General features: G+C 36.5%; 2 protein-coding genes across 3 annotated transcripts in view; both read left to right on the plus strand.

Annotated features, from left to right (window-relative positions):
- Nucleotides 1-27,840, plus strand: part of LOC129787507 (C2 domain-containing protein 5) — a 970,947-nt gene that overhangs the window by 501,859 nt on the left and 441,248 nt on the right. The gene's annotated exons all lie outside the window — the stretch shown is intronic.
- On the plus strand, nt 423-25,760 carry LOC129787879 (zwei Ig domain protein zig-8-like). 2 transcript variants are annotated; one of them, XM_055823716.1, is made up of 7 exons: nt 423-1,245; nt 14,078-14,144; nt 22,345-22,469; nt 22,566-22,800; nt 24,112-24,323; nt 24,457-24,562; nt 24,677-25,760. In XM_055823716.1, the coding sequence occupies exons 2-7, from the start codon at nt 14,090-14,092 to the stop codon at nt 24,778-24,780; spliced, it is 837 nt and encodes a 278-aa protein (XP_055679691.1). In that variant the 5' UTR covers nt 423-1,245; nt 14,078-14,089; the 3' UTR covers nt 24,781-25,760. The 2 variants fall into 2 exon arrangements, with proteins under 2 accessions (XP_055679691.1, XP_055679683.1); XM_055823708.1 differs by having other exon boundaries at nt 427-1,245; nt 22,542-22,800.

Genomic DNA, 27,840 nt, shown 5'->3' on the forward strand with positions numbered 1-27,840 from the left:
GATGGGCTCCCTCATAAATTATTTCTCCCCATGCGGTGGTCTCCTTTGTCTCTTCAGCTTCTTCCTATTGTCGTGGCACTAAAAAGTGAATTGTAGCCGCACGAGGACTTTTCGGAGAGGAATGAATATCACATGCTCAAAAATTATGTTGCTTAAAATTTGATGGGAGAGCCACCCAGCCCTGCACTAGGGCGGGGGTTTGCTATATGGAGTAGGTACTCTCAACTCAACTATCAGCTCTTCTACCCCTCCGCGTGGAAATTCTGAAGCCCACGAGTTTGGAGATGAAGAAAAATCCATGCGCACGCATCCGCTGTAACGACTCTCCCCTCAATTGCTCCTCTTTGGAGACTTGGACCACTGGTTGGGGTAGGTGCTTTCTCCAGCACGAAGGGATCACCGTGATTGTCGGATGAGGAGTCAGTTGAGTCACCGCCGGCGTCAAGAGAGCATCCCTCGAGAAGGTGTCGCTGTAATATTTTTGCGAAAATACAAGAGTTTCTTCACGCTGAACAGTGATGTAACTGCCTGTGCTTGTGACCGTCAAAGCTAGGAAAATTCGTTCCGTGTACCATCTCTCGTGCTGTAGCACCACATTCCTAGCAAAGTGGGTGGTGCCTTTTGGGCCACTTGGGCGCCACAACGCACCGTGTGGAATTGCAGAGGCGGGAAATGCAATTCAACTTTCCCAACTGCATCCGTGGTATTGTTCAAACGGCCGGAAATGCAGTGTAACGGTATAAAGTGATTTATGACATCTATTCCGGTTAGCAATTTAAGTGATTTCCCCCCACATTGGAATACACTATATTTGGGAAATTCGTCACGATACGGAGTTTTCTTTTCTTCTTCTATATTCCGTTGAGAATTTTCCTATAGCGTAAAAGAAAATAAACCTCCAAAAACAAACCCCTTCAGAGCGCCCCTTAAAAAGTGTTTCAAGTGTAGTGAAGAGATGTTGCCTCGAAGCATAAGAAACCCCCCTAGCAAGTGCTGAAGACACCGTGAGAAATATTAAGAGGTGTTAAGTTTATTTCATCCCTCAGTGCTACATACGTATATAGCACACAAGAGAGTTTCAATAAAAACCCAGAGACTGCTTACATCCAACCCCCCATTCGCCTCCGACTCCTCTAACCAATGGATATTTCTGCCACACGCAGGAAAAGCGAAGGGAGTTAGAGGTGACGAGAGTGTGACATCCGTCGAGTAAGAGGAATTTTTGGTCAGAAAGACACTGAACAGGTAATTAAGTGTTTCCTTTCATTTATGTGGGGGATGGCAACAACAACAAAAAATGAGCAAACAAATGGACATCAATCATTGGAGAAATTTCTCTAACATTCACGCAACCCGCAGCTCCCCACTAATTACGAGCTATTTCCGTGACAATTGGCGACACCACGAAGCCCCATTGAGTTCACATGGCGAAAACATTTTCTATATATAAGAGAGAAAATTCCCATAACTTCCACGCATTCACTCCCCACACCCCTCATACCATCAACATTCCACGATGGATTTTGTAATTGTAGCCCTGCCTCATTAACGTGTCTCTCATTTGAGAGCAAATGGAAGTCATTGGAAGCACCCCAGCACGATATTGAAATTGCTGCGGAGGAATTTCTGTAGGGAGGGCTAACAATTGGGCGGAAGTTAGCATTGAATATTACTGGAATTGATATTTTGAATATGAATTTGAGTATAAAAGGAATTTATTCATTTTGATTCTCTAATGTTATTATTGAAAAAAAAATTTAAGCAGACACGAAAAATATTGTGGAGAATTAGAAATCTTTTGGGAAAATCAAGGATTTTTATTATTTCCTAGTAGAATTAGCTAGGAAATCACTCAAAATGCAAAAGCTACGCCTATATCTTTTGAAATTTCTCTTATTTCTTTTAACAAATATGATTTAACCCAGATATGTTCGATAATTTTAATAACTTTCGCAAAGCTTCATATAAAAATCTTAAAATCGTAAACACTTCCTAAAACCGAACCCTTTCAATTTTGGTTAAGAAAAAATTTTATGCACCAAAATAACATAGCCGAATGAAAAAATCTATGCTTAAGCTTTGATGCTCTCAACATATAAAAAAAATTAAAAACATATACAGGGTGGCCAGGAAATTAGGGAATGATTTTAACCGCGAATAACTTTTGATTGGATTGAGATATCTGAAAACTTCTGTCACCAAAATATGCATAAACTCAAAAAGTTTTATTTGCTTTTTATTTCAAGTCGATATCTTAAAAATTGGAGCTGCTAGAGCAAAAAACGTGGAAAGAAGCGTTTTATCGATGAAAAATATACTGCTTTTCATGTCAAATTAACGCTTAAATGCCCATGATGACAATATCTGCTTTAACTCAAAAATAAAATGTTTGTATATTTGGTCGCATAGAATCAGGAAAGGCTTCTTAATTTCAAATTTAGTCAAATATTCAATTGTTTAATGATCTTTGGATCTTTTTAATGGATTTTGAGAAAATCAACAGACATGAAATCCAGAATATTTCATCGTTTTCCATACAAATGGTAACTTTTGCATTTTTTGCTCTAGCGGTTACAATTTTTAAGATATCGACTTGAAATAAAAAGCAAATAAAACTTTTTGAGTTTACGCATATTTTGGTGACAGAAGTTTTCAGATATCTCAATCCAATCAAAAGTTATTCGCGGTTAAAATCATGCCCTAATTTCCTGGCCACCCTGTATATTTGAGGCGTGGTCTGTATTTTAAGGTAAATTCTTTTTGTATGTTTTAAGCTGACTTTTAGAAAAAAAAGTAAAAATATTAGTTTCCATTTTTTTTATTTGGCGGATATTATTTTTCATTATTTTATTAAAATTAAACTACATTAGAAAAGTTTAAATTATTGGAAAAAATATAAAAGGAAGGTATTTGAAAAATTATATAGAGATTTATTTATATAACATGTACATTTTATATTGAATTTTCTCTTATTTTTGTTAGAAAAAAAAACTAATTAATAGAAATGATTAAAATTAGTTTTCCAGTATTTTTCTTTATATAAGAAAAACCAATTTTCTATCATGTACAGAATTTCAAAGACTTTAAAAAGTTTAATTTCTTCCTTTTGAAAGTTTTGTTTTCATTTCTCACTTTGCTTTCTTTTTGATTTCATTTTCAACTTTCAATCAATTAAAGTTTCAAACAAGAACTTTTAGAGAGGTCAATTAAATTTTAAATGAAACTCCAATTTTAATTAATCCTGAATTTCAATTTTAGACACAATGCAACTTTATATTTCACTAACTCTCTCCTAATTTGTGAAGTTTTCTCACTTTTGGAATTAGAATCATTAGTTACGCTTAATTTAAACATGAAAATGAGGTCAAAGCTTGATTTTTGTTAAATTGAAAAGTAAAATTTGGGATAGTTTTATAATTAAATTATTTTTTTGTTAAATATTTAATCAAAATTTTATTTATTTTTAAATCCTTTTTAAATATATAGTTCAAAAGTTTCTTATCAAAATATTTCAAAAAAAAAATCCCTTTAATTTAAAAACATCTTTGAGCGTTTCTAAGAGAGAAAATCAATTAAAAGAAACAATATAATGTTTGAATTCTCCTTCATGTTCTTTAATCAATTCGAACATTATATAATCTTTTATTATTTATTCACCCCCTACTCGATGAAATTCCGAATGGACAATTACCCTCGTATATGAATGTGTACACAGACAAACACACCCACGTCAACCCTCTATGTGATGTATCATGGAGTTTATATGCCGAACAATTAATACACACTGTCTACCTCTCTCGGCAAAGATGAATAGAATGACATTAATTAGATGATTTCCATCTCCCACCTGCTCCCGCTCGCACCCACCCCTTCGTACAACACACTCGACAGTGTTCAATTTAATTGATCTTGGGAATTGGATGTTGTTTAACATGAGATCCCCATCAATGTCGCCTAATTGAATTGCTTCCGTTTTTTTTTCCTCTGTGTGCCTCAACATCGATGTTGAATATATTTGGGAAGACGAAAGACAAAAAAAAGAAACGTTGCAGTGCTGTCGCGTGCCATTTGTGAAGAAATTGCCCCAATTGGATTCTTCGACGGCAAGGACCTCTGAGACAGGCAAATTTCGCATTTGAAATAATTGAATGAAAGTCCTTGTGTGGTGCTGTGTCACCATGCTGGGCCTTTTATTGCATAACATTCCCCGCTCGTGCGATACAATTTGGCGACGGAGAAATTGCTGCACAGCGAGGACGTCGATGAGACACAAAATGATCTCGATGAACTTCCACCATAGCATCTTTATAGCCCCCGAAGCTCGCGTCGTCAATTTGAGGGAGAAGATTGATGCTATGAGCAAGTCATTCGTGTTTGTCCTTCCCCCTCGACCCCCCAATGGGAGACTTATTCTACCCCCAAAAAAGGTACTAACTCCGTTTGCCATTTGGGAACCTCCCTTGGGGATCTTCTCAGGCCGTTGAGCATTGTTTCACAAGGTACCCCGCCCCAGTCTCCACGTCAATATTTAATGGATTGGAAAGTTTCACCCAAATTACTCAAAAATTACTGCCCTTTCAGTAAACAACGCTTTTGAGTTTTATTGTTAGTGCAACAATAAAATTTAGAGTGAGCTTTTGTGCTTTTTGATATCCCTCCTTTGAAGAATTACGAGGATTACAAATTCATACCCCGAGGCACATTGGGGGATTTTCCCTTTTAAAACGAGAAAATTTACGTACATATTTGCCGAAGACTTGATACTATTATATTACATTACGTAGGTGGGTAGGATGTGCAATAAAGAAGCGATTTTCTTTGGGGAAGAATAAGGGATGGTATATTAGAAAAATATTGAGAAATTCCTCAAGGAAAAAAAGGTCTTAAGACAATAAATTGAGATTAAGATGAAATTTGTTCAAATTTTGTGGGTTTATAAGTGGATTCCCTAAATACGTTAAGGTTACAAAAAAATGTAATGAATCCTTTTAAGGATTTTTTTCAGAATGAGCTAAATTTAAGCTCTTATTCTTTATCTTTTCTAAGACACAACATAAACTTTCAAGTGGATGTACCAATACTATTGTCAAACAAAACTTTTACCAAGCTTTAAAGCTTATTTGTATGCAGAAGAAATTTTGCAAAAAGGAACCACATTTCCTTTGCATTCTCCTTATTCTATTTTCTGCCAAAACTTTCAAACAATTTCTGTTGTCGTTTAAAATTAAATGCAGTTGCATCTTTGTTTTTCCCAATTTAACATTTAATTTCCCTGCCATTTAAACTCGGTATATACAGTTGAATTTAATCATGTGCTTCATTAGTACTAACATAATGCAAATTCTCTAAGAAAATCCTCTTCTTGTACTTTCCCCTCCCCAGCTTTTCCGTGAGATTTCTTTTTCTTTAAACTTTCGGAATAAAAGAATGTTCTCTGCGGAAGAAGAGAGGAAAGTGGGTGAAGGAGGGAGGGATTTAAGTCCAACAAAGAGAACATAAAAGGGAAAAGTAAGCACAATTAGAGAGTTGTGAGAGAAGCTTTTCCGCTTATGGACAATGCTAAAGAGATGATTTCTTTTTAATATCGCCCAAGATAGTGTGATGAATTTTTAAAGATTTCATCGCAATTAAACATTTCATGGGGTAATTTCGCTTCAATCCTTCACAGTTAGCTCAGGGAGAGGGTGGTAGTAGATGAAATAAGGGATGAGCATGCGGAGTTCATGAAAGCTCCGTGAAAAGCTCACAAGGGGTGGTATGTGTCTGTGTGCAAAATGGTTAATTACGGAAAAATTGCTTTTACTGCTGCGAAAGTCTCGGGGAAGTCTTTAAAAAGGCACACCGGTGAAGAAGCCCCGTAGTGCGCAGTTTTGGTATCTTGGGACCTGTCACAGGCTGAAAGGAAGCTATGTGAGAAAGCCATGGGAAAAGATGGGGAAAAAGCATCATAAGGCATCGCGATTTCCCTCGTTGGACTGACACGGGACTGACGGGTAATATGGGGGTGGAAGCGGCGTCCTTTTGTATACCCTGTGTGTATGAGAAAAGTCCCTGCGATATTTTCTCGGACGTAAATTGTATTCCGCTCGGAATAAATGATAAATAGCCATCGTGGAGTTTCTTATTGTGCTTTACTAATGATTCTGTCAAAATTTCCGCTGTCCAATTCTTCTCTCGCTTTCGCCCCCACGGGAGCCATCGCGCACTCAACGGGGGGTTGGTTGGAGGTTTTTCTTTTGCACACATCTACAAGACAGGATGGGAAAACACCCGGAAATTGGTAAACAATTACAATGTCTTCTTAGCCGTCGACAGCGTCTGTCACGGGATGAGACGTGCGCCCTTTTGTCCATGCGTTCGTTTCTCTCTTTTGAAAAATTACTCAAGCTCCGTTGATTTTTCATCCACCTCACTGCCTCCACCCATGTGCCACCACCCCCATGAAAATTATTTCATGTTGAGATACATTAGATAGGGATTCATGGGGGTAGAAAGAAGAAAAAAAGACAACGGCAGGAGGAAGTGAAAGAAGAGAGACTTTATGAAAGCACACCTCCGGTCTATTCTTTTCTGGGTAGACAGTCTAACATTGTTTCCCGGATTCATGGACTGAATATTAAGTAAGCAGCACTGGGGCGATATACTAACCTCATTTTTTATTCTGGTCGTCGCCGTATTCTGTCTTTTCATCCCCGACGCCACACCCTCTTGCCTCCCCTGCGCCAGCCCTTTCGCCGTACTTCTCAGGGAACCCTACGGCATATTGTGCTAGGCACGCGACATCCTCCGAGGGGTTGTGGAGAAAGATGATGCGGACATTTTTTTTGGCCCTTCCGCATTATATGCCCATCTGTGAGAGGAAGTCATGTGCCTACTTCCACCCCAACCCCCGCATAACACACAGCAGGGATGCTTTCGGCTCGAATGTTAGCTGCGTCAGGAAGCCGGGAGGATCCTGCGGTGAATTAGTGGTCCAATTTGTTCATATATTCATCATCGTGAGTGGCTCATAGAAGAAGCATTTTTGCACCACTCTTCATTTACTAAACCCCCTTCCTCCCGAAAAGATCCCCAAACCACATTGAAGAAAGCCCGAGGAGAAAATGGATGATGAACCCCCCTCCCCACTCATCCTTTGGATGTATATGTGAGAGCTTTTTGGCACTTTTGCAATAGTCACGGAGAGGATATTGCGATATAGACGCCGAAATTGTACTCCCAACAAATTGTTACATCCTCTCTTGTTTTCCTTCCACCAGCAGCCCTTTAAGCACACGGGGGGCTCTTCGCTACATTTCCGAGGGCTTTATGGTGCAATATTTCTTCTTTTAATTTCGCCACCCCGAAATGGACCTGATTTACAACGATACTTGGCCTACAAAGAGATTTTCTCTCGGTTCTGCACTTAATGACTGGCTCTTGGCAAACGATGTGCATGCCCATGAAAAAATTCCCATCTCTTCCAGGAAGGATACACCCTTCAGGAAAAAATAATACATATTATTGGGGATGAGTATATAGGAATGGATTTATCTGGAGGGTGGGCTACTTTTTCTTTGCATGAACACACATCCCACTGGAATCACCTCTCTCCAGAGAACAATAAGAAGGAATTTAGAGAGGGTTGAAGGAGGATAAAATGCAGAATATTTTTATAGGGGTAGTGAATCATTTTAGGGGTAGTTTTCCGGGAAAGCTTTTTTGGGGTGAACAGATTCGTGCTCAAAATAATGGAAAGTTTTTCTAAAAGGATTTTAAAGGAAGAATTTGTAAAAGAAAATGGCTTGAAAAGTATTTAAGGATATGCATAAAAATTTGGATTGATTTTTTTTAGTAAGCGAGTGAAGCTTTAAATTATATATCTTTTAATAATAAAATAAAGGAATAATAAATTAAAGGAACATAAACGAAACTTATGACAAATGTTTCTATAATAATTAGTCAAAAATAGTTAAATTTTCATTATTTCCTGCATTAAATTATTTTATAATTTATAATAATTTTTTTTAAAGCAGATTTAATGAATTTCCTGGATTTTAAAAATAATTTCCTGTATTTTCATTAAATACTGTGCCTGCTTTTTTCAATTTGGCTTTATGCTTAAGCTGATTAACCTTTTGCAAAATTCAGTGCTACCATCATTCTATCAAAATTTATCACAAGAGCTCAAATTAACGAGATGAATTAATTAGACTATATATGTTGAAAACTTTAACTATATATTATGTGAATTTTCTGAGATCTTTCTTCATTTTTGCTGTGTTCTTCATTGTCGATTAATATATCTCTGAAGAAAATCAATAATTGAGGAAATTGGAACACGCCCGGGGAAACACTTGGTCATCATATTAGGCATCCACTTTAATACAACGTTTAATTACTAAATAATTTTTTAGAAGTTTTATTCGTTTTGTTTACGCGTGAAGTCAACACCAATAAATTTATTGGTTGCTCCAGCTGTGTTATGTTAAACAATTTTATTATCTTCCTCATAGTTTTATTCATTGTTCCTCTTATTGTTTTAGTAACGCGTGTTAATTTAATAATAACTATAATCCTTTTTATTCAAAACAATTAGTTTTTCATTTACCTCCCAGAAGTTCAACATGCAAGCTTAATTAATGTGCTTTTACATAAAAGAAAAACATTTTGATTGATTACAAAATTAATGCTGGATTATGTATACAATGTTCTTTACAACATTGTTAGAAATCTACCATTGAAATAAATCAAAATGTTGGGAATAATTTTCCGAGAATGCTAAATTTTGTATTACGTATATAAAAGATAAATTTTGTTCCAAATAAAACTTGTGGCATGTCGATATATATAGAAATTATATACAGAGCTATATGGAATTAAAGTTTAATTTGAAGTTGATAGCAGATTTTCTCTTCCTTTTTCCACTGAATCCCCACACCCGTAGCATATCCTTGAAGCATCTATACCCTTTTCTAAAAGTTCTCCGAAAGAATTTCCGCTGTCTGGGCCCTGTCAACCACCTCTCCCCCTTCGCAACACATAGAAATCCTTTGAAAGCTTGAAATCACCCTCAGCTGGCTTCCCTTGACACGATTTTTTGGGGGTAAATTGAAAATGCGAAACATGATGGGGCATAAGGCTAAAATTGCTACATTGTGAATCAGTTGGGAAAAAAAGGCGGGCAAAACATGCAGGTCCGCGTGTGTGTATTTTGCAAAATTGCCATCGAAAGCGCATGATTTATGCATAACATTCCCTCGATGGCGTGTAAAAAGTCGTGCCCTGCATGAAAATTCAATTCTCACCCCCCTCGCGCACTTTGCGCGCAGATTTTCCACCTCCGGCGGATTTGCATGGTTCGCAAGTTCATTTGAGAGGGAGACACACATAGAGAGTGGAGATTACATCCCATCCGGGTGGATTCATGTAGAAAATATCCCTTCGATAATTGCAGATTGTTTTTCTGCTTTGGTGGTTGCTGTAGGGGTCAAAAGGGCACCTATATGTTGTGTGTATATATGTAGCAAAATCGATAGCCTCGAGATTAATCAGCACAAGCAACAAATTGCGAGAGAGGATATTGCGCGTTGGTACATGAAGAAATTTTGTAAATATATTTTCACATTGAATTTCCGTATAGTCTAAACAATTGTGGGTTATGCAATAAAATTCCCATTCCCCTTTGGAGTTCATCCTGTATATGAGAACCGAATGCAACCACAATGGGCAGTATGTTCTATATGTATGTAGGTAAAATATACAATCCCATTTCAGGGGACATTCTCAATTGTATATTTGTATAATGCTATGCTTGAAAAATAATTCACTGATAGTACGTAGCTGCATGTGAGGAGGGTTGTTTTAGGAAAATAGCCCAATGTTTCTATAGTGATTTTGACAATAACACATCCCTCACCCCCCAAGCTCCCCTATTTCCCTGGCACTGTATGTTGCGCACGACCGAATTTTCTCGTATTATTTATCACACTCTCCGCATCTCTCGGTTCAGGAATGAAGATCCCACCGCCAGAGCCCCCCCACACACCCACCACTAAATCCCATTTGCCACTATGCAACCCACCCCCAGCTTTTTCCTGCCTTTTGGGATCCCAAATAAATATCTCGAAATACAGATGGGGATATCTCTTTCTCGAGCCGTCTACTTGTGCCCCATCCCCCCTCCCCGTTTTACCCTTATTCTTCACAACCCCCCGGGCATCTCGTCGGGCGTCCGCTTGCAGACAATACCCGGAGAAACAAGAATATTTCGTTATGGCTTTATGAATTCATATCTTCAACTTCCTTATTCCCCTGAATTTCCAATTCACTTGTTTATCTTCAGGTATTTTCAATTCTCCAAGGTATTTCTTTCCACCGTCGCAAGGAGAATTCAAACAACACTTCACCCCCAAAAACCCATATCTCCCACAATGTCAGATGAGGGTGGGTTTTGGAATGAATATCCGTGGTGTAAAGATCCATAAATACTCCTAAATATTGTATAGAAAAATTTCTCATACACATATTTTCACATGCGCAAACCGAGTTGATAAAACATTCAATGCAATTTTAATATAGATTAGAGATTTTTCTTTTAACCCTTTTTAATCTATTCGAGATTGTTTTAAACAGAAAAAGTAGTAGAGGTGTTCTTAATTGAAGCGTAAAAAAGTTGTGGAAAATTCAAGGGAAAGCAGAGGAATGTTCTTTACGGGTTTTTTTATGCCTGATGTATGTAGGTATAACGACACAACATAAAAATGAAAATTTGATCTAATGTAGAGCAAAGAACTTATCCTTACATCCTTTAGCTCAGATTTATCTGTAAGTTCCCTGGGAAAAGTTTCTTTATTAACTTTGAGCGTATAAAAATTGAAAGCAGGGTGTAGACAAAGACTCTATTTCCATAGGAATTCAATGATCACTCGCTGAGACACCCAGGAAAATGCTTCAATCTGAAAAAATCCTCCACCACTGAATAGATAATTTAATATTCTATCGATTGATAGCTTTTGCGGGGTGTCTCACGAAGATTAATGCACTAAAACTGATTTTAAAAATTTCGATGTACTTTTTCGAAATAAAATGACGTCATTTTCTTCCAGTAATTTTTCTGCAAACCGTCCGCCATTATTTTCTGTGTTCGGGTAAAAAAGGGCTTTGTCTACCCCCTGATTGAAAGACATTTATTTTTAATTTTTATACAAATCAAATAGATTCTGTTAAAAGAAGAGTTTCAGAAAAATTTAGAAATTTTAAAAATTTTTATAAAGAATTGACTTTTCTAGATAATTCTGAAGTCAGATTTTGCAATTATTTTAAAAATCTGGGTAGAATTTATTTTACAATATTATTTATTATCATTATCTTAACAACTCAGTTTATCTTATTCGATTTCTGTCTTAAAATTTTTTAAGTGTTTAATTTTTTTAATTCCAAAATTTTCTTCTGTTTATGTCTCATTAGATATAGCCACAAAGGAAAATCTTTTTAAAAATTTTCCTAAAATAAAAATTCTTCTTCTGATTGCGCAAGATACCAAAAAAATATTACAGAATTTCTTGCATAAAAAATTCAACATTTGTGGGCTAATTTAATCCATTTAATGTCTCCGTCGTAGGCGTCGTAAGAGATAGTTCCTTTGAATAGAGAAAACGTGATGAATGTTTATTGAAGGCAAGATTTAGTGCGCTTAGAAGAACTATTCAGTGGGAGAGAAAGTGTGATTAAGATAATGGAGAATTCTTGATTGCTAATGTTGGGAACAAAAGCAATTCAAGCGAAAGCTCTGTGACATTTATAGGCAATTAAGGGCCCTTTCTAACGCAAATTTATATTCACTGCACCTTATCTAATCTGAAAATCAATCTGTGCATGTGATGTAAGCAGAGAATGGCTTGAACTTGACGGATCTATTGGTGCAAATATTTTCTTCGCGATTTCAAGGGATTCTCCTCGCTGCGGTATGAAGCAACAACACAATAGATTCCTCGGGGGCTTCAAGGATTTTTTTTCACTCCACATCATGTGCCACAAAAAACCACCTCGAGGGCTCCTATAGAAATCACATTCAGTTTGCAAAAGATTCTCGCTGCAGAATCGCCTCCGAGAATGTTGTGGACGCTTCGCACACGCGGAGGAATGCAAAAGAAGTTGAAGTTTTTTCTCTCTCTCATAATCTTGGGGCTACTGCATTGGAGAAAGTTGCCAAGTCGTTGCTTGGAGCAACAGAGAGTATTTTACTAACAAGAAAATCTCTCGCATTAATAGGGGCGGGGGTGGTGGAATATTTAAAAGTTGAAGCATTTCGTGAGCGATTCCCACCGCCCCCAAATCACCACCCTTGAGCCGTAATCACGCAAGTCACGTATTCGATTAAACGTCTTTACCGTTTGAAGGTGGGAAGTAATGCGCTCGTCCTAAATCTCCGGTGATAACAGCATTGTGGAGCTCCATGCTTCTGTTTTGGGGCTTCGCATCTCACCAATTTTGCAGACAATCTCACGCATCCACTTTCCCTTTTTCACTTTTCCACACAGGAAATTCTATGAGGTTTTCCACGGGGGTAAAATACTTTCAAATCGATTGCAATCGGCATACCAAATGGTGTCGCGTGTAGTCCCCCATATCGAGTGAAATTTGCGATAAGTATCACATGAATATGCGCCTCCAATCGTCACCTAAAATTGAAGCTTTTCTCCTTTCTTTTTTTTCTACGTAATTTAAGCATCAAAAGATGTCTAATTTTGCAGAAGAAAAATCTATAGCTTTTTTATGGGGGGTTTGTTGAATGGAAGCGGAAATGGAGTAAACTTTTCAAGGAAAACTTTTTAGGGATTGATTAGTGAATTATTTATATATTTTACATGATAAAAAGCTTTTTTTTAAAGCAGGAATCAAGGATAAATGAACTAATTAAAACAAAATTGTTCAATCACTTAAATATTTTAGTTACAACAAATTAATTTATTGCTTGATTGATTGAATATATTTTAATTAAATTCAGCATAATTAATTCATTAACATAATTTACGTTTAATATAGTGGTCAAAGCTTCATAGTACTATTCGGTACATTAGATTTTGTTAAAAGCCTATTGATTTAGTTAAAATAATTGTGAAACATTATTATGTAGCATTTTTCTTTCTAATTACGAACATTTAATGCAATATTGTAAATGAAAGCTGGAACATAAATATTTAAATTTCAATTTACGGACTTAAATTGGATGATTCCGTTTTGAAATGTTTAAAATTTTAATGTTAAAAGCTGAATGGATGATTAAATAAAAATCTCTAAAAGCATTTATTGCAAAATGTTGTACATAATAAAATTAAGTGAGGGATGATTTGAATAGAGTTTAGTATTTTATTTTACTAAAAGCTCAATGAAAACATCGTTTGAAATTGGAATAATTATGAATAAATCAATTTTTTTTTTATTTGAAAGGAATGTTCAAAGCCAGAGGAATGGATAGTCTGGGACTATAAAATCGACGCTAAAGCAAACAGAATAAAAATGCCAAAGTTTTCAATGGAATTCCCCACATTTTCAAAAGCTCTTTGATGAATTTCTCGAGCTATCCTTGCTCCATTTTTTTAGTGCTCTCCTTCATCCTTGTTAACGATACAAAAATTTACTCAAAAAGATTGAAATTTTAACGACCTTAATTGTAATAACTTTTCCAATGTCATAAGAATTTAATTTTTATTGGAATTTTGGGTTCTTTATGTGCTCCAGTGACGTCAGTGGGAATTGCTCACAGAGATGCTTTTAAAGTGGAGGCACCCGGTGATCCACTTAGGGAAACTTTAATGAGCATTTTGACCCAATTTTCACAATTTTCCCCATATTGGAAATTCCACACACATTGGCTAGCTCTGTAAACCTTCATTAATTGTAGAGGAAATTGCTGCAAAAGAACTCCCTCCACCCACATTTATTAGGTGTTTATTTGACAGTTCTCACATTTCGAAAGTTTTCAATGTCCTTTCCCACATTTGTAGGGAAAAAAAATCTCCCATTGAAGTGATTTAATCACCAACAAGGGCTGGAATTACTAATAAATTCCCCCAAACTATTTGTATCTTTGCAGAACACCACCGAAATGCTGCCAGAAGTGGGACAATGCCTGATAGTATTGATGTTGCTTTTCAATTCAGGTGAGTTTTGCATGAAAATATCGCGTGCCCTACTTTACGGTCGAAATTCATTTGCCCGAATGGGAAATGCATTGAGTTTTCCAGCTCTCACGGAAGTGCGATGAGCATGAAAAAAAAACGTAAACCAGGGGTTGCGCTATGAATTTCAGTGGTGATTTCCGGGGATCCGCGTGCGTGTGTGTGTGGGGGTTAAATTGAAAATTTTATGAGTGTCGGCTCCAAACTGTATCATTGGTGATAATCTGCGTTTTATAAATTTTGCACATAGCACTGTCGCAGCGTGCAAACTTTTGGGGTTTATCAATTAAAATTAAACTCCATTTAGTGCAAACAAACCCACTTTGTCGCAACAAACCAATCTTGATGGAAAATCATTTTTAGGGGGGAGCTTTCACAGCAGATCTCTTTTGTGATATTCGAATGATTGGGTGGATTTTTGGTGGGAGGGAGGGGGTGGTGGTGCACGAATATGTAGAAAATTTATTCATGCACACAATATACTATGTATAGGAGAACGAGTGGTCCACACTCGAAATAGCAAATTATTGCGAACTGATTCAAATGTCTCATTGAATGGCAATACAGTGGCGCGCATTGGGGATGTCGCAAAATGGGGTTGATGTAATGTTTGCAAATTGAATTTATTGTTCCAATCAAATGAATTCGATGGGCAATTAATTGCCCGTAAATAAATGGCTTTGATTTAAATTTATTTCACTTTAAGACAATAACAATCCCATAAATCCCATTATCTATACTCATTTTCTTACGTAGACCCCTTCCATTTATATAAGGAGAATTCACAATGAAAGTGTACGAGAAGGCGTAAGTAATAAAATGAAGTAAACATACTTACGCGTAATTTAAGGTTATGTTTTTAACATTACAGTAAGCACAAAAGTGAATTTTACTTTACAATTTTTTGCTTTTATTTTCTTTACTTTATTTTTATTTTTGTAGTCTAAAGAAAAAAAATGAATAGAATCTTAATTGAAAAACTGTAACGCGGAGAACATAACCTCAAATTCTAATTCTTTGTTTATTGGCCAGAAATTGTAAAGAAAGTAATACTTTCACGTCGATTTTGCATCATAACGTTTTGCTATTTCCATGCAATTTATTTTCATTTAACGCTTACTTCATTTTACTACATTATTACACCCTCTCTCTTACATTTTCTATGTGAGTTTCCTGCGATAAAAAAAACCGATTACATTATTAAGGGGAAATTCCACAAAATTTGAGAAGGAGTTTGTGCAGAAATTTTGGGATATTTGTATTATATAACCCACAATATACCTACATAATATTCAGTCTATGTACAGGAAATGAAAGGAAAAATAGGGAAAGAGTAATAAATAATCCTATTTATTTAGCATACGTTCACGTTATTCAATTTTGAAAAGGAGATCTAAAATATTCACAACAAAAACTGGGCTAATCGATGATTACATTCCATTTAAAAATTAAAATTCTTTTCAAATTCATTCAATTTTTTTTACGATGTAGCTATGTTTTATTCAAAATATTCCCAATCCGATTGGGGTACATATATTCGTTAAAAAAAATTAATGCAAAAACCCCTTTTTCGAGGGAAATTTTCTCAGAATTTCCTTTGGCTTCTGAGAAATTTAATTTGATTCGGTGGAATTTTTAAAAGGGTAAATTCTGAGAAATTGTGGTTAAGAAAACTTTCTTTATTTCGCTTATAGATTTCTGTGAAATACTTTCAGAGGTTAAAGGTTAATATGAAATGCAGTGGAGTGGAAATTTATGAGTTTTCGCATTGTTCAGAAATTAGTTGGATTAATATTGATTTCCAATGAAGTCAATTGAAGCTGCAGAAGTCACTTCAGTGAAGCAATTAAAAAATAACGAGGGTAAAGGGAAATAGGGTGTCTTTGAGCTTTCAGTACGTATATAATGGCTGAAAGCTCATATTGAATTCCTACGTAGTTTGCCATGAAGGACACTTCAGACATTACAAGTGACTATAAATTAATCAAAAGAGAAGTATTTTTTTATATGATTTTTTAATATAAATTATTTTATTTAAATTAAATTTCACAATTGTAGTGAAATTGTAAAGCACAGCCAGTGAATTTAATGATCCCTTTTCTCCACATAAATCATATGTTTATTGATGAGATTTAGAGAAAGATCCACTTCAAAGGTAAGATCTTTCATTTTAAGATCAGTCCTGAATTTAAAGTTTCTCACTGCGTAAATGAGTACTGTTTTAAGGAACATATGAGCATATTTCATGCCAATGCAATTTCTAGGTCCTCCAGCAAAGGGCAAATAAGCGTAGGGATGCATTTTCTCCATATTCTCAGGAAGAAAGCGACCTGGATCGAAACCTTCAGCAGTAGAACCCCAAGTTTCCTTATCTCTGTGTAGGTGATATATAGAGCAAATAACGTTGGTTTTAGCTGGGATAGTGTATTCCCCTAAAATTAAAAAAAAACTTTGAAATATAGTCAAAATGGATGAGAATTACTCTTCTATGACTCACCTAAGTTAACACTTTCAGTCACTTTTCTACAAAGAATTGGTATTGAAGGGAAGAGGCGCAAAGTTTCCTTAATAAATCTACAAAATTAATTTTAAATTATTTACAAATATTTTATGTAAAATTATTAGTTAAGAAACCTTTCAATGAGTTTGCATTGACTGAGATCCTCATATTGAACATCTTGGCTTTTATCAGTTGAAATGCTCTTAATCTCCTCATAAACTTTATCTTGATAGTGCGGAAACATAGCCAACATTAGAATACAATAGGCGCTAGTAACTCCAGTAGTTTCATAACCCTAAAGAAAAAATTAAAGCTGTAAAAGAATTCTTTTTCTATTTGTTTTAAAAAATTAACTACCGCAGTGATAATTGTTGATGCCTCTCCGATGACTTCTTGCTCGTTAAATTTATTTTCAACCATAAGAAGTTTCATGAGTTGATCAATAAAAATTTGCGGGGTCTTTAAATCTTTTTCATTCTCATTATTGTTCATAACACTTTGGGATACCTTAAGATTTTCCTTCCAAATTGATTTTCTTTCATCTAAAGCCTGGAAAATTATTAGAAAAAAAAATGATTGAACTGAGAGATTTCAATCCACACAAAAAAATCTTGGGGAAATATGCAAAGAATTTAAAATATTAAATTACAAACCTCCTTAATTGCCACCTGAAGAATATCTACACCCTTCTTTTCTTTGCTGTACAGAGATGTAAGCCGATAAATTGAATTCCAGTGAAGGAGGGGATTAAAAATTCTTTGGGAAATAATAGCAATAACCCTGTTGGGAGAAATTTAATATCAAGAAAATGTTTCATGGCTTTGCATTCCATCGTCTTACTTGTCTGACCACTCAAGGAGTTCAAAGTTCTGATTCTTTTGAGTGTTGACTTCTTTGCTCAATGTTGTATCTTGAATTTCATTGCATATGTAAAGAAGAGAAAAAATATGGAAAATGGAAACGTGATTATATACAAACGAACAAATAAGAAATAGTATATTATTTACGGTAAATTGCATCGTATGACATGGCTTTCGTGTACATGCAGATATCCGTAGGTTCCTCCTTCTTGCAGAGTTCTTCTAGATTAGAGACTAAAACTTTGGATTTTTCGTTAAAAATTGGGAGGAAACTTCGGATAATTTTAGGACTAAATGCAGGATTCAGCAACTTACGATGAACGTTCCATTGTGGAGCTTTTATGAAAGAATTTTAATTGAAATTTTAGATTAAATTGAGTAAAATGTTATTTTCAACGAGAGAAAATTGGTTGAAGTAAATCGATTTTCTTCAAATAATTTTTCATTTCTTACTGTGAAGTGTAATTATTCCCTTTCCAATGAAATCTTTCATAAATTCATAGATATGTCCGCGATTCAAGCAACTTTGCGAGTTCAGAATAATCTTAAGATCTTCTGGTTTTTTCACAACAACATACAACGACGTTATGCTCCAACAACGAAATGGAGTTTTGAAGGTTTTCATGCATTTCTCAAGAACATTGAGTAGTAAACTCCCACGAGGAACTTCTTTAAATAATAATGTTCTATAATTCTTATTAATAAACCACAAAGAAGGTCCTGGCATTTGCCACGAGAGTTTATAGAGATTTCTCTTCTGCCAGATGTGGCTAAAGAATAAAAGACTCAAAAGCACAAGCACAATAACCCACATTTCTCAAACAAGACGACTATTTGCGACTATTGCAAATGAACTGAGAAACAAGGTTGACTTCTTGCCATATATATCGACATGCCTAGAGCTTTTTTTCTGCCAAAGCGCAATTAATTTATCATACGTACATGCGCCTACAGTTTTGTAAAAGGTTATTAAAATACTTACAGAGTTTATTATTTCGTTCGAAGTTCAAAACAATATTGTAGGCAATAAAAGAGAAATAATGTGAAGAAATCTGAACTGAAAAGGAGTTTAGTCATTTTTCTATGAGAAAGCAGTTCATTCGAAGGGTCAATCTGGAAACGGAATAAAAAAATCGGTAAAGAAATTTTCTACTTTTTCCTTAGATCAAGACGATTTCTTATTCTTCTTTGATCCTGTACAAAATTAGCTGTGTCCCTCAAATGATGAATTTCAAAACAAAAGTGACTAAACTCCTTTAACATATTCGTAATTTTTTAGAAAATTTATTTTCTATTGAAAATATTCCTTATTCTTTGAGAAAAATTTACATATTTTTGTTAATTCATTTACTTTAAAGAACATTTTCATAATTAATTTGCAAAAATTCATAAACAACAGAAAAAATCATAAAATCATAATATTCGGCCTTATATCAGCCCCTTCTTTGTTGTAATCATATCTGCCTGCCTCAATTGTTTTTTTTTCAAGATATTATGTGAATATTAAAAAAGTTTTTAATAGCAAAATGCAAAGGAAAATTTTCTATGATAATAAAGGACTGAACTTTGCTTTCTTAAGAAAAAAAAAGAAAAAGTATTCGAAATTGCGTTCTAGTAACCTGAGTTGGCAATTAAGTCTCTTTATTTTTGTCCTCTACAATTTATTTTTGTGATTTGTACTTAAAGTGTAAATGAAACCACGAAATTGCCACGTTTCTCTTCATTATTCTCTTTCTTTAATTCATTGGAAATTAAATGCAACCACTTCTACGTATCCCCAAAGTGTTGCATACAAAATCACATTTCAAGCTCTAGTGGTTTGAGGGTGTTGTGGGGGTGGGTGGGCATGTATGCGAAAGCTTTTAGTGACAATCAAAACTTTATGGGTTTAAGCATGAGTACTCGTGCTCACTGGGCATGTATTTGTTATTCCAATGAATCCCCCCTTAATGTGCCAGTCAACACACACCCTTGATTTTTAGGCCAATGACTTTCAGTCAACATAAAAATTTATGGGCAGCGATCCCTTATATCGGAATAATCTTGACCCCCTGATTGACTGCCAATGTTTGTCGCTGCTATGTTAATTTATTTACCCAAATGGGGCGTCACGTAGTGCGTCGCTGAAGTGGTTTGCGAGACACAGACGCATATTTCCGAGCTTTCCGAGCATTCCTGGGGCTTTCTGCTATATACATACAAACAATATATGTTTGTAAGTATAAAGTGTGTGCACATGGCTCTATTTATGACTCCACAGTGTATAGATGTTTGGCTAATGCTCTATAAAAGTTGGTATGCTGACCAATTTTGGGGGTTGTGTGTCCACTATTTGGGTGGAAGGGTGCAAAAGCCTCACTCCCCCCTCCCCCAACTCTTGCATCCCGCACTTTATTCTATATTGGCGCTAACGCTGTTGACATTTGTTTTGGGGGCACTTTATGGGCGATGGGTATAAAGTTTGCGGAGAGACCTAAAGTGCAAACAAGATGAGCTTATCGGGGAGACATTTTATGGGATGCCCGGGTGGGAGTGGAGCGAACGAGAGAGAGAACGAGCCCACTAAAATAGCACCCATTGTGGCATAAAATTCCACCCGCCGCACAATTCATCCATGATGAAGTGCTTTCCATCGTAACAATACCAGTCAAGCATAATTATGCTATTGTTGCCCAAAAATACCTCAAACACCTGAGAAGGTGTGCACAAAAAAGCAAACTCCCTCGCAATTGTAACACAGCTTCGTGGCTTTTTTGCCTAAAAAGCTCCACAAAGGGTGCGAAGGAAATTCATGAAAGTTTCAATACACCTGTAAAATGATTCAAATAAAATTTTCAATTTATTTTTTTTAGAGATTTTCAAAGAGGAAAATAAACGTATTTATTGTCGTTTATCTATTGTTTTTTTTCTAGTTTAGTCTTCCAATTAGTTTGTAAAATTTTCCTTTAATGAAAATATGAAGAAAATGCACCAACGCCTTCTTGTAAAATTTCACGAAACTTTCATTCCTAACCCGGGAAAAGCGGTTGTTTTGATGAAGAGGCAGGCACCCAGTGATGAATCGAAAAGCTCTCCCGGCATACTTTTAGAGACGCCAAACACTTCTAATGGGGAGAATGTTGACGATAATAGGAGAATTAAATTACTCTCAGCTCCTTGTGTATATCACCCCCACCGATCTAATTATACTCCGCTCTATGTGAATCTAATGTTGATACCATTTGACGCTTAATGTGCCCCCAGACGCACACATTGGCAATTATAAGGCAACTTCTGCGGCAACTTGGGAGCTTTTCTCTCTTTTTCAGTCAAAGCTCCAAAAATTATGTGCAAAATGCTTTCTGTATTTTAATGTTCCCCTCTCCCACGGAGAATTCACCACACACGGTACGAGGGGCGGGGGGAAGGGAATGATTTAGAAAATGAAAACCCCCAAAGTGGTTGGAATTTTTATTAGCCACCCCTCTTGTGCAGAGAGAAGTCTTACAACCCCATATTTTCTCGTATCAATGTCATATACGTTATATTTTGGAGAACTTTAGAGCTTTCCCCTCGATAAAATTAATAATTTTATGCGTGTGAACTCCAGTGGAAAGTCCTTACTTTTCCGGAGGCGGCTGCTTCCTTTTAAGGGCTCAATGGTTGTTACTGTAGAGCTTCCTGGGAGGAGGCCAACTGCTGGAAGACAGAGGAGAGAATGAGACGGAAGACAGAGCATTAAATGATGGTGTCTTTTCAATTTAATCCCTTTCGACTGAATATGGTAAGGAGGAATGGGAGATAATTCCAGTGCCCTCCAATTAATTACCAAATAAATGACCATTTTCATGGCGCAAAAGCACCAATTTGATGTGAGGAAAGGGAAAATTTTTATTATATGTTTTAAGCAAATGGCAGATTTCGATAAAATGAAAGCCAACTTCCATTCAGGACACGTCTGGGTGTAAATTGGCTCTAAACTTAGGGGACATAGAGAGAGAGTTATAATCAAGTACTGGGCCCCATCGTAAAGTGGGATGGTCGCATGTCAATTTCGTCCAAATGTGGTGAAGAGTACCAGTGAACACGTCTCATGGAGATGAGCCAAAAAAGCCAATAAATGGTGTAAAAACTTTTTGGGGCCATTTATGCAAAAGCCATAACTGATGCATTTAGAATTCTTGCGCCCAGACCATTCCCCATCAGGAGCATCGCCAACCATCTCATTTTGAGGCACAAAACCACCCCCTCCCTCCACCTCAAATTAACTCGTGCAATTTTCCTTTAGAGAAAATGCATACACCATTAGTTGGCACATGTATAATATGGCCCGGCGGGAAGGGCGTGAGATTGTAGTGAATTATTCCAAAATATGCAAATGACTCGCTTGAAAATTTATTCCGCACGGAGCTCCTCCTTCCACTTCTCAAGTGTCTATGGATAATTTTCCAACAAATGGCAGAAATACCCAAATTTCCACGCTCCAGAAAATCACGAGAATATTTTGTGATGTAGTAGTTTGTTTGCGGGGTGGGGTGTGAGACAAGAAAGCGGCCCCCACACAGAGAGTTTATCTAGGACGCTAAGAAAATAGCAAATGGGAAGTGGAAATTTGGAAGGAGTTTGTGAAGGATAGTGGGGATTGTGTTTTCCCACTTTTCCCCACACTCCCACACATGCTAACAGCTGAGCTTTTTTTTTCTTGAAATATAAATTTGATACTAAAGAGGAATTTACTTTATCTGCGGAGGGAAAGGGAAATGTTATGTTATGATTTTTGCCCATTTTAGGGGGTTTCCTAAATGTGATATTTGTTTTATTTTTCTTTCTGGACTTCAAACAGATGCCTCCCCCACGGAAATTCGCAACGTGGACGATGTGGAGGCACATACAGGACCATATCTCAGTGATCACGACATCACGAACATCACAACACAGGTTGGAACGCACGCGTATCTGCCATGCAAAGTAAGTAGGTGAGGTGGGCGATTGGAGCGCCCACTTCGCAGAATTAGGACACAGCATAACCATGCAATGCAGTTGATGGTTCCCGGTCAATTGCAGGTAAAGCAACTAGGCAACAAATCCGTCTCATGGGTCCGAGTACGCGACGATCACATTCTCAGCGTCGACCGGATGACGTTCATTGCAGATGAGCGCTTCCAGTCGTACTACGTTGAAACCACTGGCGTCTGGACGCTGCAAATTAAATACGTTCAGGCACGCGATGCAGGCGTGTACGAGTGCCAAGTCTCCACTGAGCCAAAGATCAGTGCTCAGGTTAATCTTAATGTTGTAGGTGAGTAGGAAATTCAACTAAGGAAATTAAAGGAAAATTCCCTACCCAGAGCTTTTTTTCTTAAAATAAAAATTATGAGAAATTTTTGATTAAAAAAACGTTTCGTGTAGGGGAACCTGGGGTGAAATGGTGATTTTTTAGGAGATAATTTTTCCTAAGTTCCGTGAAAATATTTGAATTTTTCCATGACAACTATCTTATAAAAAATTTTCCGGACTATAACTTTGTCTCAGACAATTTCTTTCTATCTCAACGGGAACATGCATTTTCAGCCCACTTTCCAAACCATGGGGTAAAATGGTGAATTGCGGTTTTTTGTTCCCTAATCCTAATTTAATGAAATCATTTTAGCAAGAAACTATAAAATATCTATTGAGAATGAGAGAGACTGTAAAAAAAACAAAAATTAAAAAAAAACGTTAAATTTAAGAAATTCACCATTTTGCCCCAAGGGGTACTTTTTACTATCAGTGTTCTACGGGAAAAATCGGATTTTTTTTTTGGAAAATTCAGAATAGATTCATGTTTAGCAATAGTTACTCTATCTAAAAAAATGCATTTGGATGAAAAAAAATTGCAGAGAATTGTGCCAAAACTTAATTTGTAGTTGAGAGGTCAGAGTAACTTTGAGGCTCGAAAAATTTATTTTTCAAATAAGAGCCAAAATGTTAGATGAATTATTATGAAACTTTCTAGGCTTAGGTAGGGGTATAAAGTGCAACTACTGACAAAACCAGACAGATTAGCCCCCACTGCTTCTTGAGATATTAATTTTAATTTTATTTCACATTCACCATTTTACCCCAGTTACTCCTACGTTACTTTTGAGTTCCAATTAGATATTTGAGTGGGCTTAAAAGATTTTTTTTAAAGAAATTATTGAGTCAAAAATAGTTTTATTCAGTGCTTATTTAATTGCTTTAATCTTCGAATTATTTACATTACATTACATTTATGATTAATCATTCCAAAACAAACGAATTTTTGTACTAATTTCCAATCATTCTCAAGCTACCTAGAAAAGCAAAAGGATTATTAAACTTTTCTCTTCTATTTCCTTTTCTATTTTGGGATTTTTCTTCAACAACTTTTTTCTGTTTAATCAATTATTATTTCTTCTAATTAATCTGCAGAGGCAAAGTCCTTAACACGAGCTTTTATGAAACTTTTCAATTAACTAACTCAAGCATTTTCTCTGCAATATTTGATGTCCATCCTACAAAGTTTCCTCATAAAAGTATTTTTGGGTTCCTTCCCACGCCTGTACCTTATTGTAATTTATCACTTTATTTGCCTTGGATGTTTTTGCAGTGCCGCGAACTGAATTAGTGGGCGATGCCATTCGATACGTGAAGGCAGGGAGCAAAGTCATTCTGCGATGTCTGGTGCGTGGTGCCCTGGAGCCCCCATCGTATATCTCGTGGTTCTATGGTGTACAACAAATCTACCAGGACAACAAGCGTGGTTTGAAGCTGCAGATGGAACGTGAATTTCTCGATCCCGAAATGGGCAATCACACCACGGTGAGTTTCCACGTAAAGCTTACAGAAAAGCTCTCTGCGAGCTTTCTGTACATTTTGGATGAAGTGGATTAAAATTATTGCCTGAGCGAGGGGGTGGATGAGATTTTAATTGGGGATGTGTACTCATTTCCAGGTGGGTTCTCTAATCATCAATGCGGCACGGAAACGTGACTCGGGCAACTACACCTGCAGCCCATCCAATAGTGAAGCCATCACCATTATGGTGCATGTCATCAATGGTAAGCTTTCAATTTCACATGGGGGTGGCACATAGGGGATCCGGGGTTTTATATGAAGAGGGTTGTTTGCAATTGACACTTCCTGGATTTTGTGTTTTTATCTGGCTCTTGTAGGTGAATACTCCGCCTCGGCCATCACATCAGCATCCACTAGAGGCAAATACAGCGACTTGATAGCGGCGGCAATCATTATATCAGTGGCGATGCTCAAGACGTGACACCACCTCGGAATGGCGCCGTGAATCCACCCCCACAATCCCCCAAGAGAGTGTTTGATAAAGTGATACGTTGATTGTACAGTGTGGTTAAAACGAATGCCCACAAATTGTTCATCCTCCCTCCCATGCTAGCTGTGTGGTTTGTCTTTTGAAGCATCCACCCGTGTGTGAGGGAGGATCTTTCGACAGGTGCTTAGGATTCTCGAGAAAAGCCCCGCGGTTAGAATGAGATATATACGCGGGGATGGTATGATGAGGAAGGGAAAGGTTCTGAAGGGTGATGTGTGTGTGTACCTATGTACACACGTACGGCGAGTATTGTATAAAATACTATCCATTTGTATATAGCATTACATAGCAGGTTATATGATAAAATACATGTACTAAAAACACAATTTAATTCGAAAATACAACCCTAAGAGGACTTTGAGCGTGGGGCGCGCACAAATCACATTTCACACGCGGAGGTGCACATAAGAGGTATCTCGAGAGGTGTTGCATTGCACGTCATCCCCTCATTCACAACCCCCCTGCCGCATTCCCGCCAGCAGCACTATGAGGTGTGTATGTGTGGGGGTGTGTGCTGGAGAGGGGCATGGGGATGTGAAGTGTTAACATCGTGTCCTATCGCTCTGCAACAAATGGCTCAGCAAACGATGACATGACGGAAGCAGCAAAGAGCGCCCTATCGTTCTCTGAGCTTTTACAACCATTTGCGGACACCAAAAGCTCCCCAGGGGGCGAATGAAACTCTTAAATGCATCATTTACGTGGACAGATTGCAAATTGTGAATTTTCTATGCTGTTTTTTTTCCAAAAAAAAAATTCAGAAACATTCAACATCATTATCGATTGTAACTGTGAGAGAAATAATCCCAGAAGGCAGAATAGAAAACTTTACATTTAATGTGAAGTTTTTCCAAAGAAGAAAAAGGAGAATACTAAAAAAGAATTTGTAAATAAAGAGAAATATCAAAGAGCTTTTATTTGTTTATTTAGCCAATTTCTCCATTCCATGATTTTTCTTTTTTAATTCTCAATTGGCTGGTTCGTGGGGGGGAGGAAAAAAGAGGAATCCCATCCATCAATAGCACAATGTTGGAGACAATAATTCTATTCATTTTCTGAGCTTCCGTCATACCATGAAAAATCCCCTTCTGGCGATGCTTTTTCACCCCCTTCCTCCCACCATCTTGCGTCGCACAACTGAAAATGATACAACATCGATGGAGTTTTCAGCGCGCGAGAGAGAAAATTGCTTTTCAGGGAAAATCGATGTAATTCATCTCGCACCGTAATGCTACTTTACACAGAAGAAGGGTCCTTTGTGTGGAGGAGATTGATAAAATCGACGTGTAAATATTTTTAAGGTACATTATTGCTTCACTCTGCAGCAACTAAGAAGATTATATAAATGCTAAATGGTACGGAGATGGCGGTACAAAGAAAAGATTATTGCCATGGGAGAGGTTGTTAAATTGAAAAGAAATATTCGATCGATTTAATAGCTTTACTTCTTCTAATGATGATGCGGTGTGCTTTATGATATTTCTGGCGGATTTTACTGGAAATTTTTAAGGTGAGTACTTTTACATATTTTTCTATCAATGTAGAGTTAAATGAAAAATGAAAATTGTTAATTTTTTCAAAGTTTATATTCTAAGAATTTTTATTAAATACTTCCTGAAACTTGTGCAGAAAGAATTTACATTTAGCAAACATGAGAAGCATAAAATAAATTATGTTCCGTCAATTTTAAATCCTTGTGTGGGAAGACATTAAAATATGGGCAGAAAGCTAATAGAATAAGCTAGCTTAAAGCCCTCAACGTCCATTTCACGGGTAATATGCTAAACCTACAAAAAATAGTGAATCTACAGAAGAATAAAAAATATTTTTTTTAGAATTATTTTAGATCGACGATGAGAAGAGTCTGAGCTTTCAAAGCTTTATGTTTAAAAGAAAAATAGATAAAGCTCTTCTCGCTTGTCTTCAATCAAAACATCTGCTTCCCTTTGAGAGCTTCAAAACGGCTTCATGTTTGATTTAGAAAGAAATTTCTCATTGCCAATTTAAAAGGGAAAATTGACGGAAGGCAAAAAAAATCAAACTCAATTTAGAAACATAAAGATTAACCTTCGGATTAATTTCTATTTTTGCAAATCTGCTGCAAAATATTCCACCCAAAAAAGCCCAAATAAACAACTTCTAATTTGAAGCATCCTCCCCGTAGTTTACTGACCGGAAAGAAGCTCAAATTAATTTTAGAAATCTCTATTGAGATTCTTCTGGGACATTTTTCTCACTGAGAATGTCCTTCAAACACCCTATTGAATCCCTATGTATGCTTGAATAAAAAATGATAAGGAATAGCATAAGAAAAATCTGTTGAAATATCATTTCTGGAGATGTCACGATATGGGAAAAATATATGAAAACAATTTCGTTTTTCTTGGGTGTTGCCAAACGCCTCACCTCGCGCACGCTGAATACGGGGCAGGGGAGGAAGATAGCAAAAAAAAAAGGCGAGAGAAGAGCTTATTGTGTGTATGATGCAGGATCACGAAGGGGAGATTAGACGTGTAAGTAGTTTGCCTGGCATGTGTCACCATTTGGATAAGATAAGAAACTTGACAAGGCGGGAGTGTCTTCAAACTATTTCTCTCGAAAGCTTCTTTCGCTATATATGTATACTGTCTGTGTGTATGTGTGTGAATATAAAGCTTCAAATGGGGCGGAGGGTAACACTTGGCGGGTAAATCCGCGTGGATGAGGAAATTCCAAAAAGGTTGAGGGAGAACAATACACTCGTTTTGGGATAAATAGCATTTTAATGAATAAATAATTCGCTTCTGCCATTGTTATGCCAAGTGTGGGTGATGGGCGAGGAAAGAGTTCATCGTATAACAAGGTACATTCATCTGCAAAAACACTGAGGGAAAATTTATTTTTTGAGCATATTTTTCTTGAAGAATCTTAAGAAAGAAAAAAAAACTTTGAGAGAGAATACAGAGGCTTCATGAGAATACTTTTCTTTTGAAATCACCTCTTTAGAGCTTT

The sequence above is a fragment of the Lutzomyia longipalpis genome, chromosome 1 (assembly GCF_024334085.1).
Source record: "Lutzomyia longipalpis isolate SR_M1_2022 chromosome 1, ASM2433408v1".
Taxonomy (NCBI): domain Eukaryota; kingdom Metazoa; phylum Arthropoda; class Insecta; order Diptera; family Psychodidae; genus Lutzomyia; species Lutzomyia longipalpis.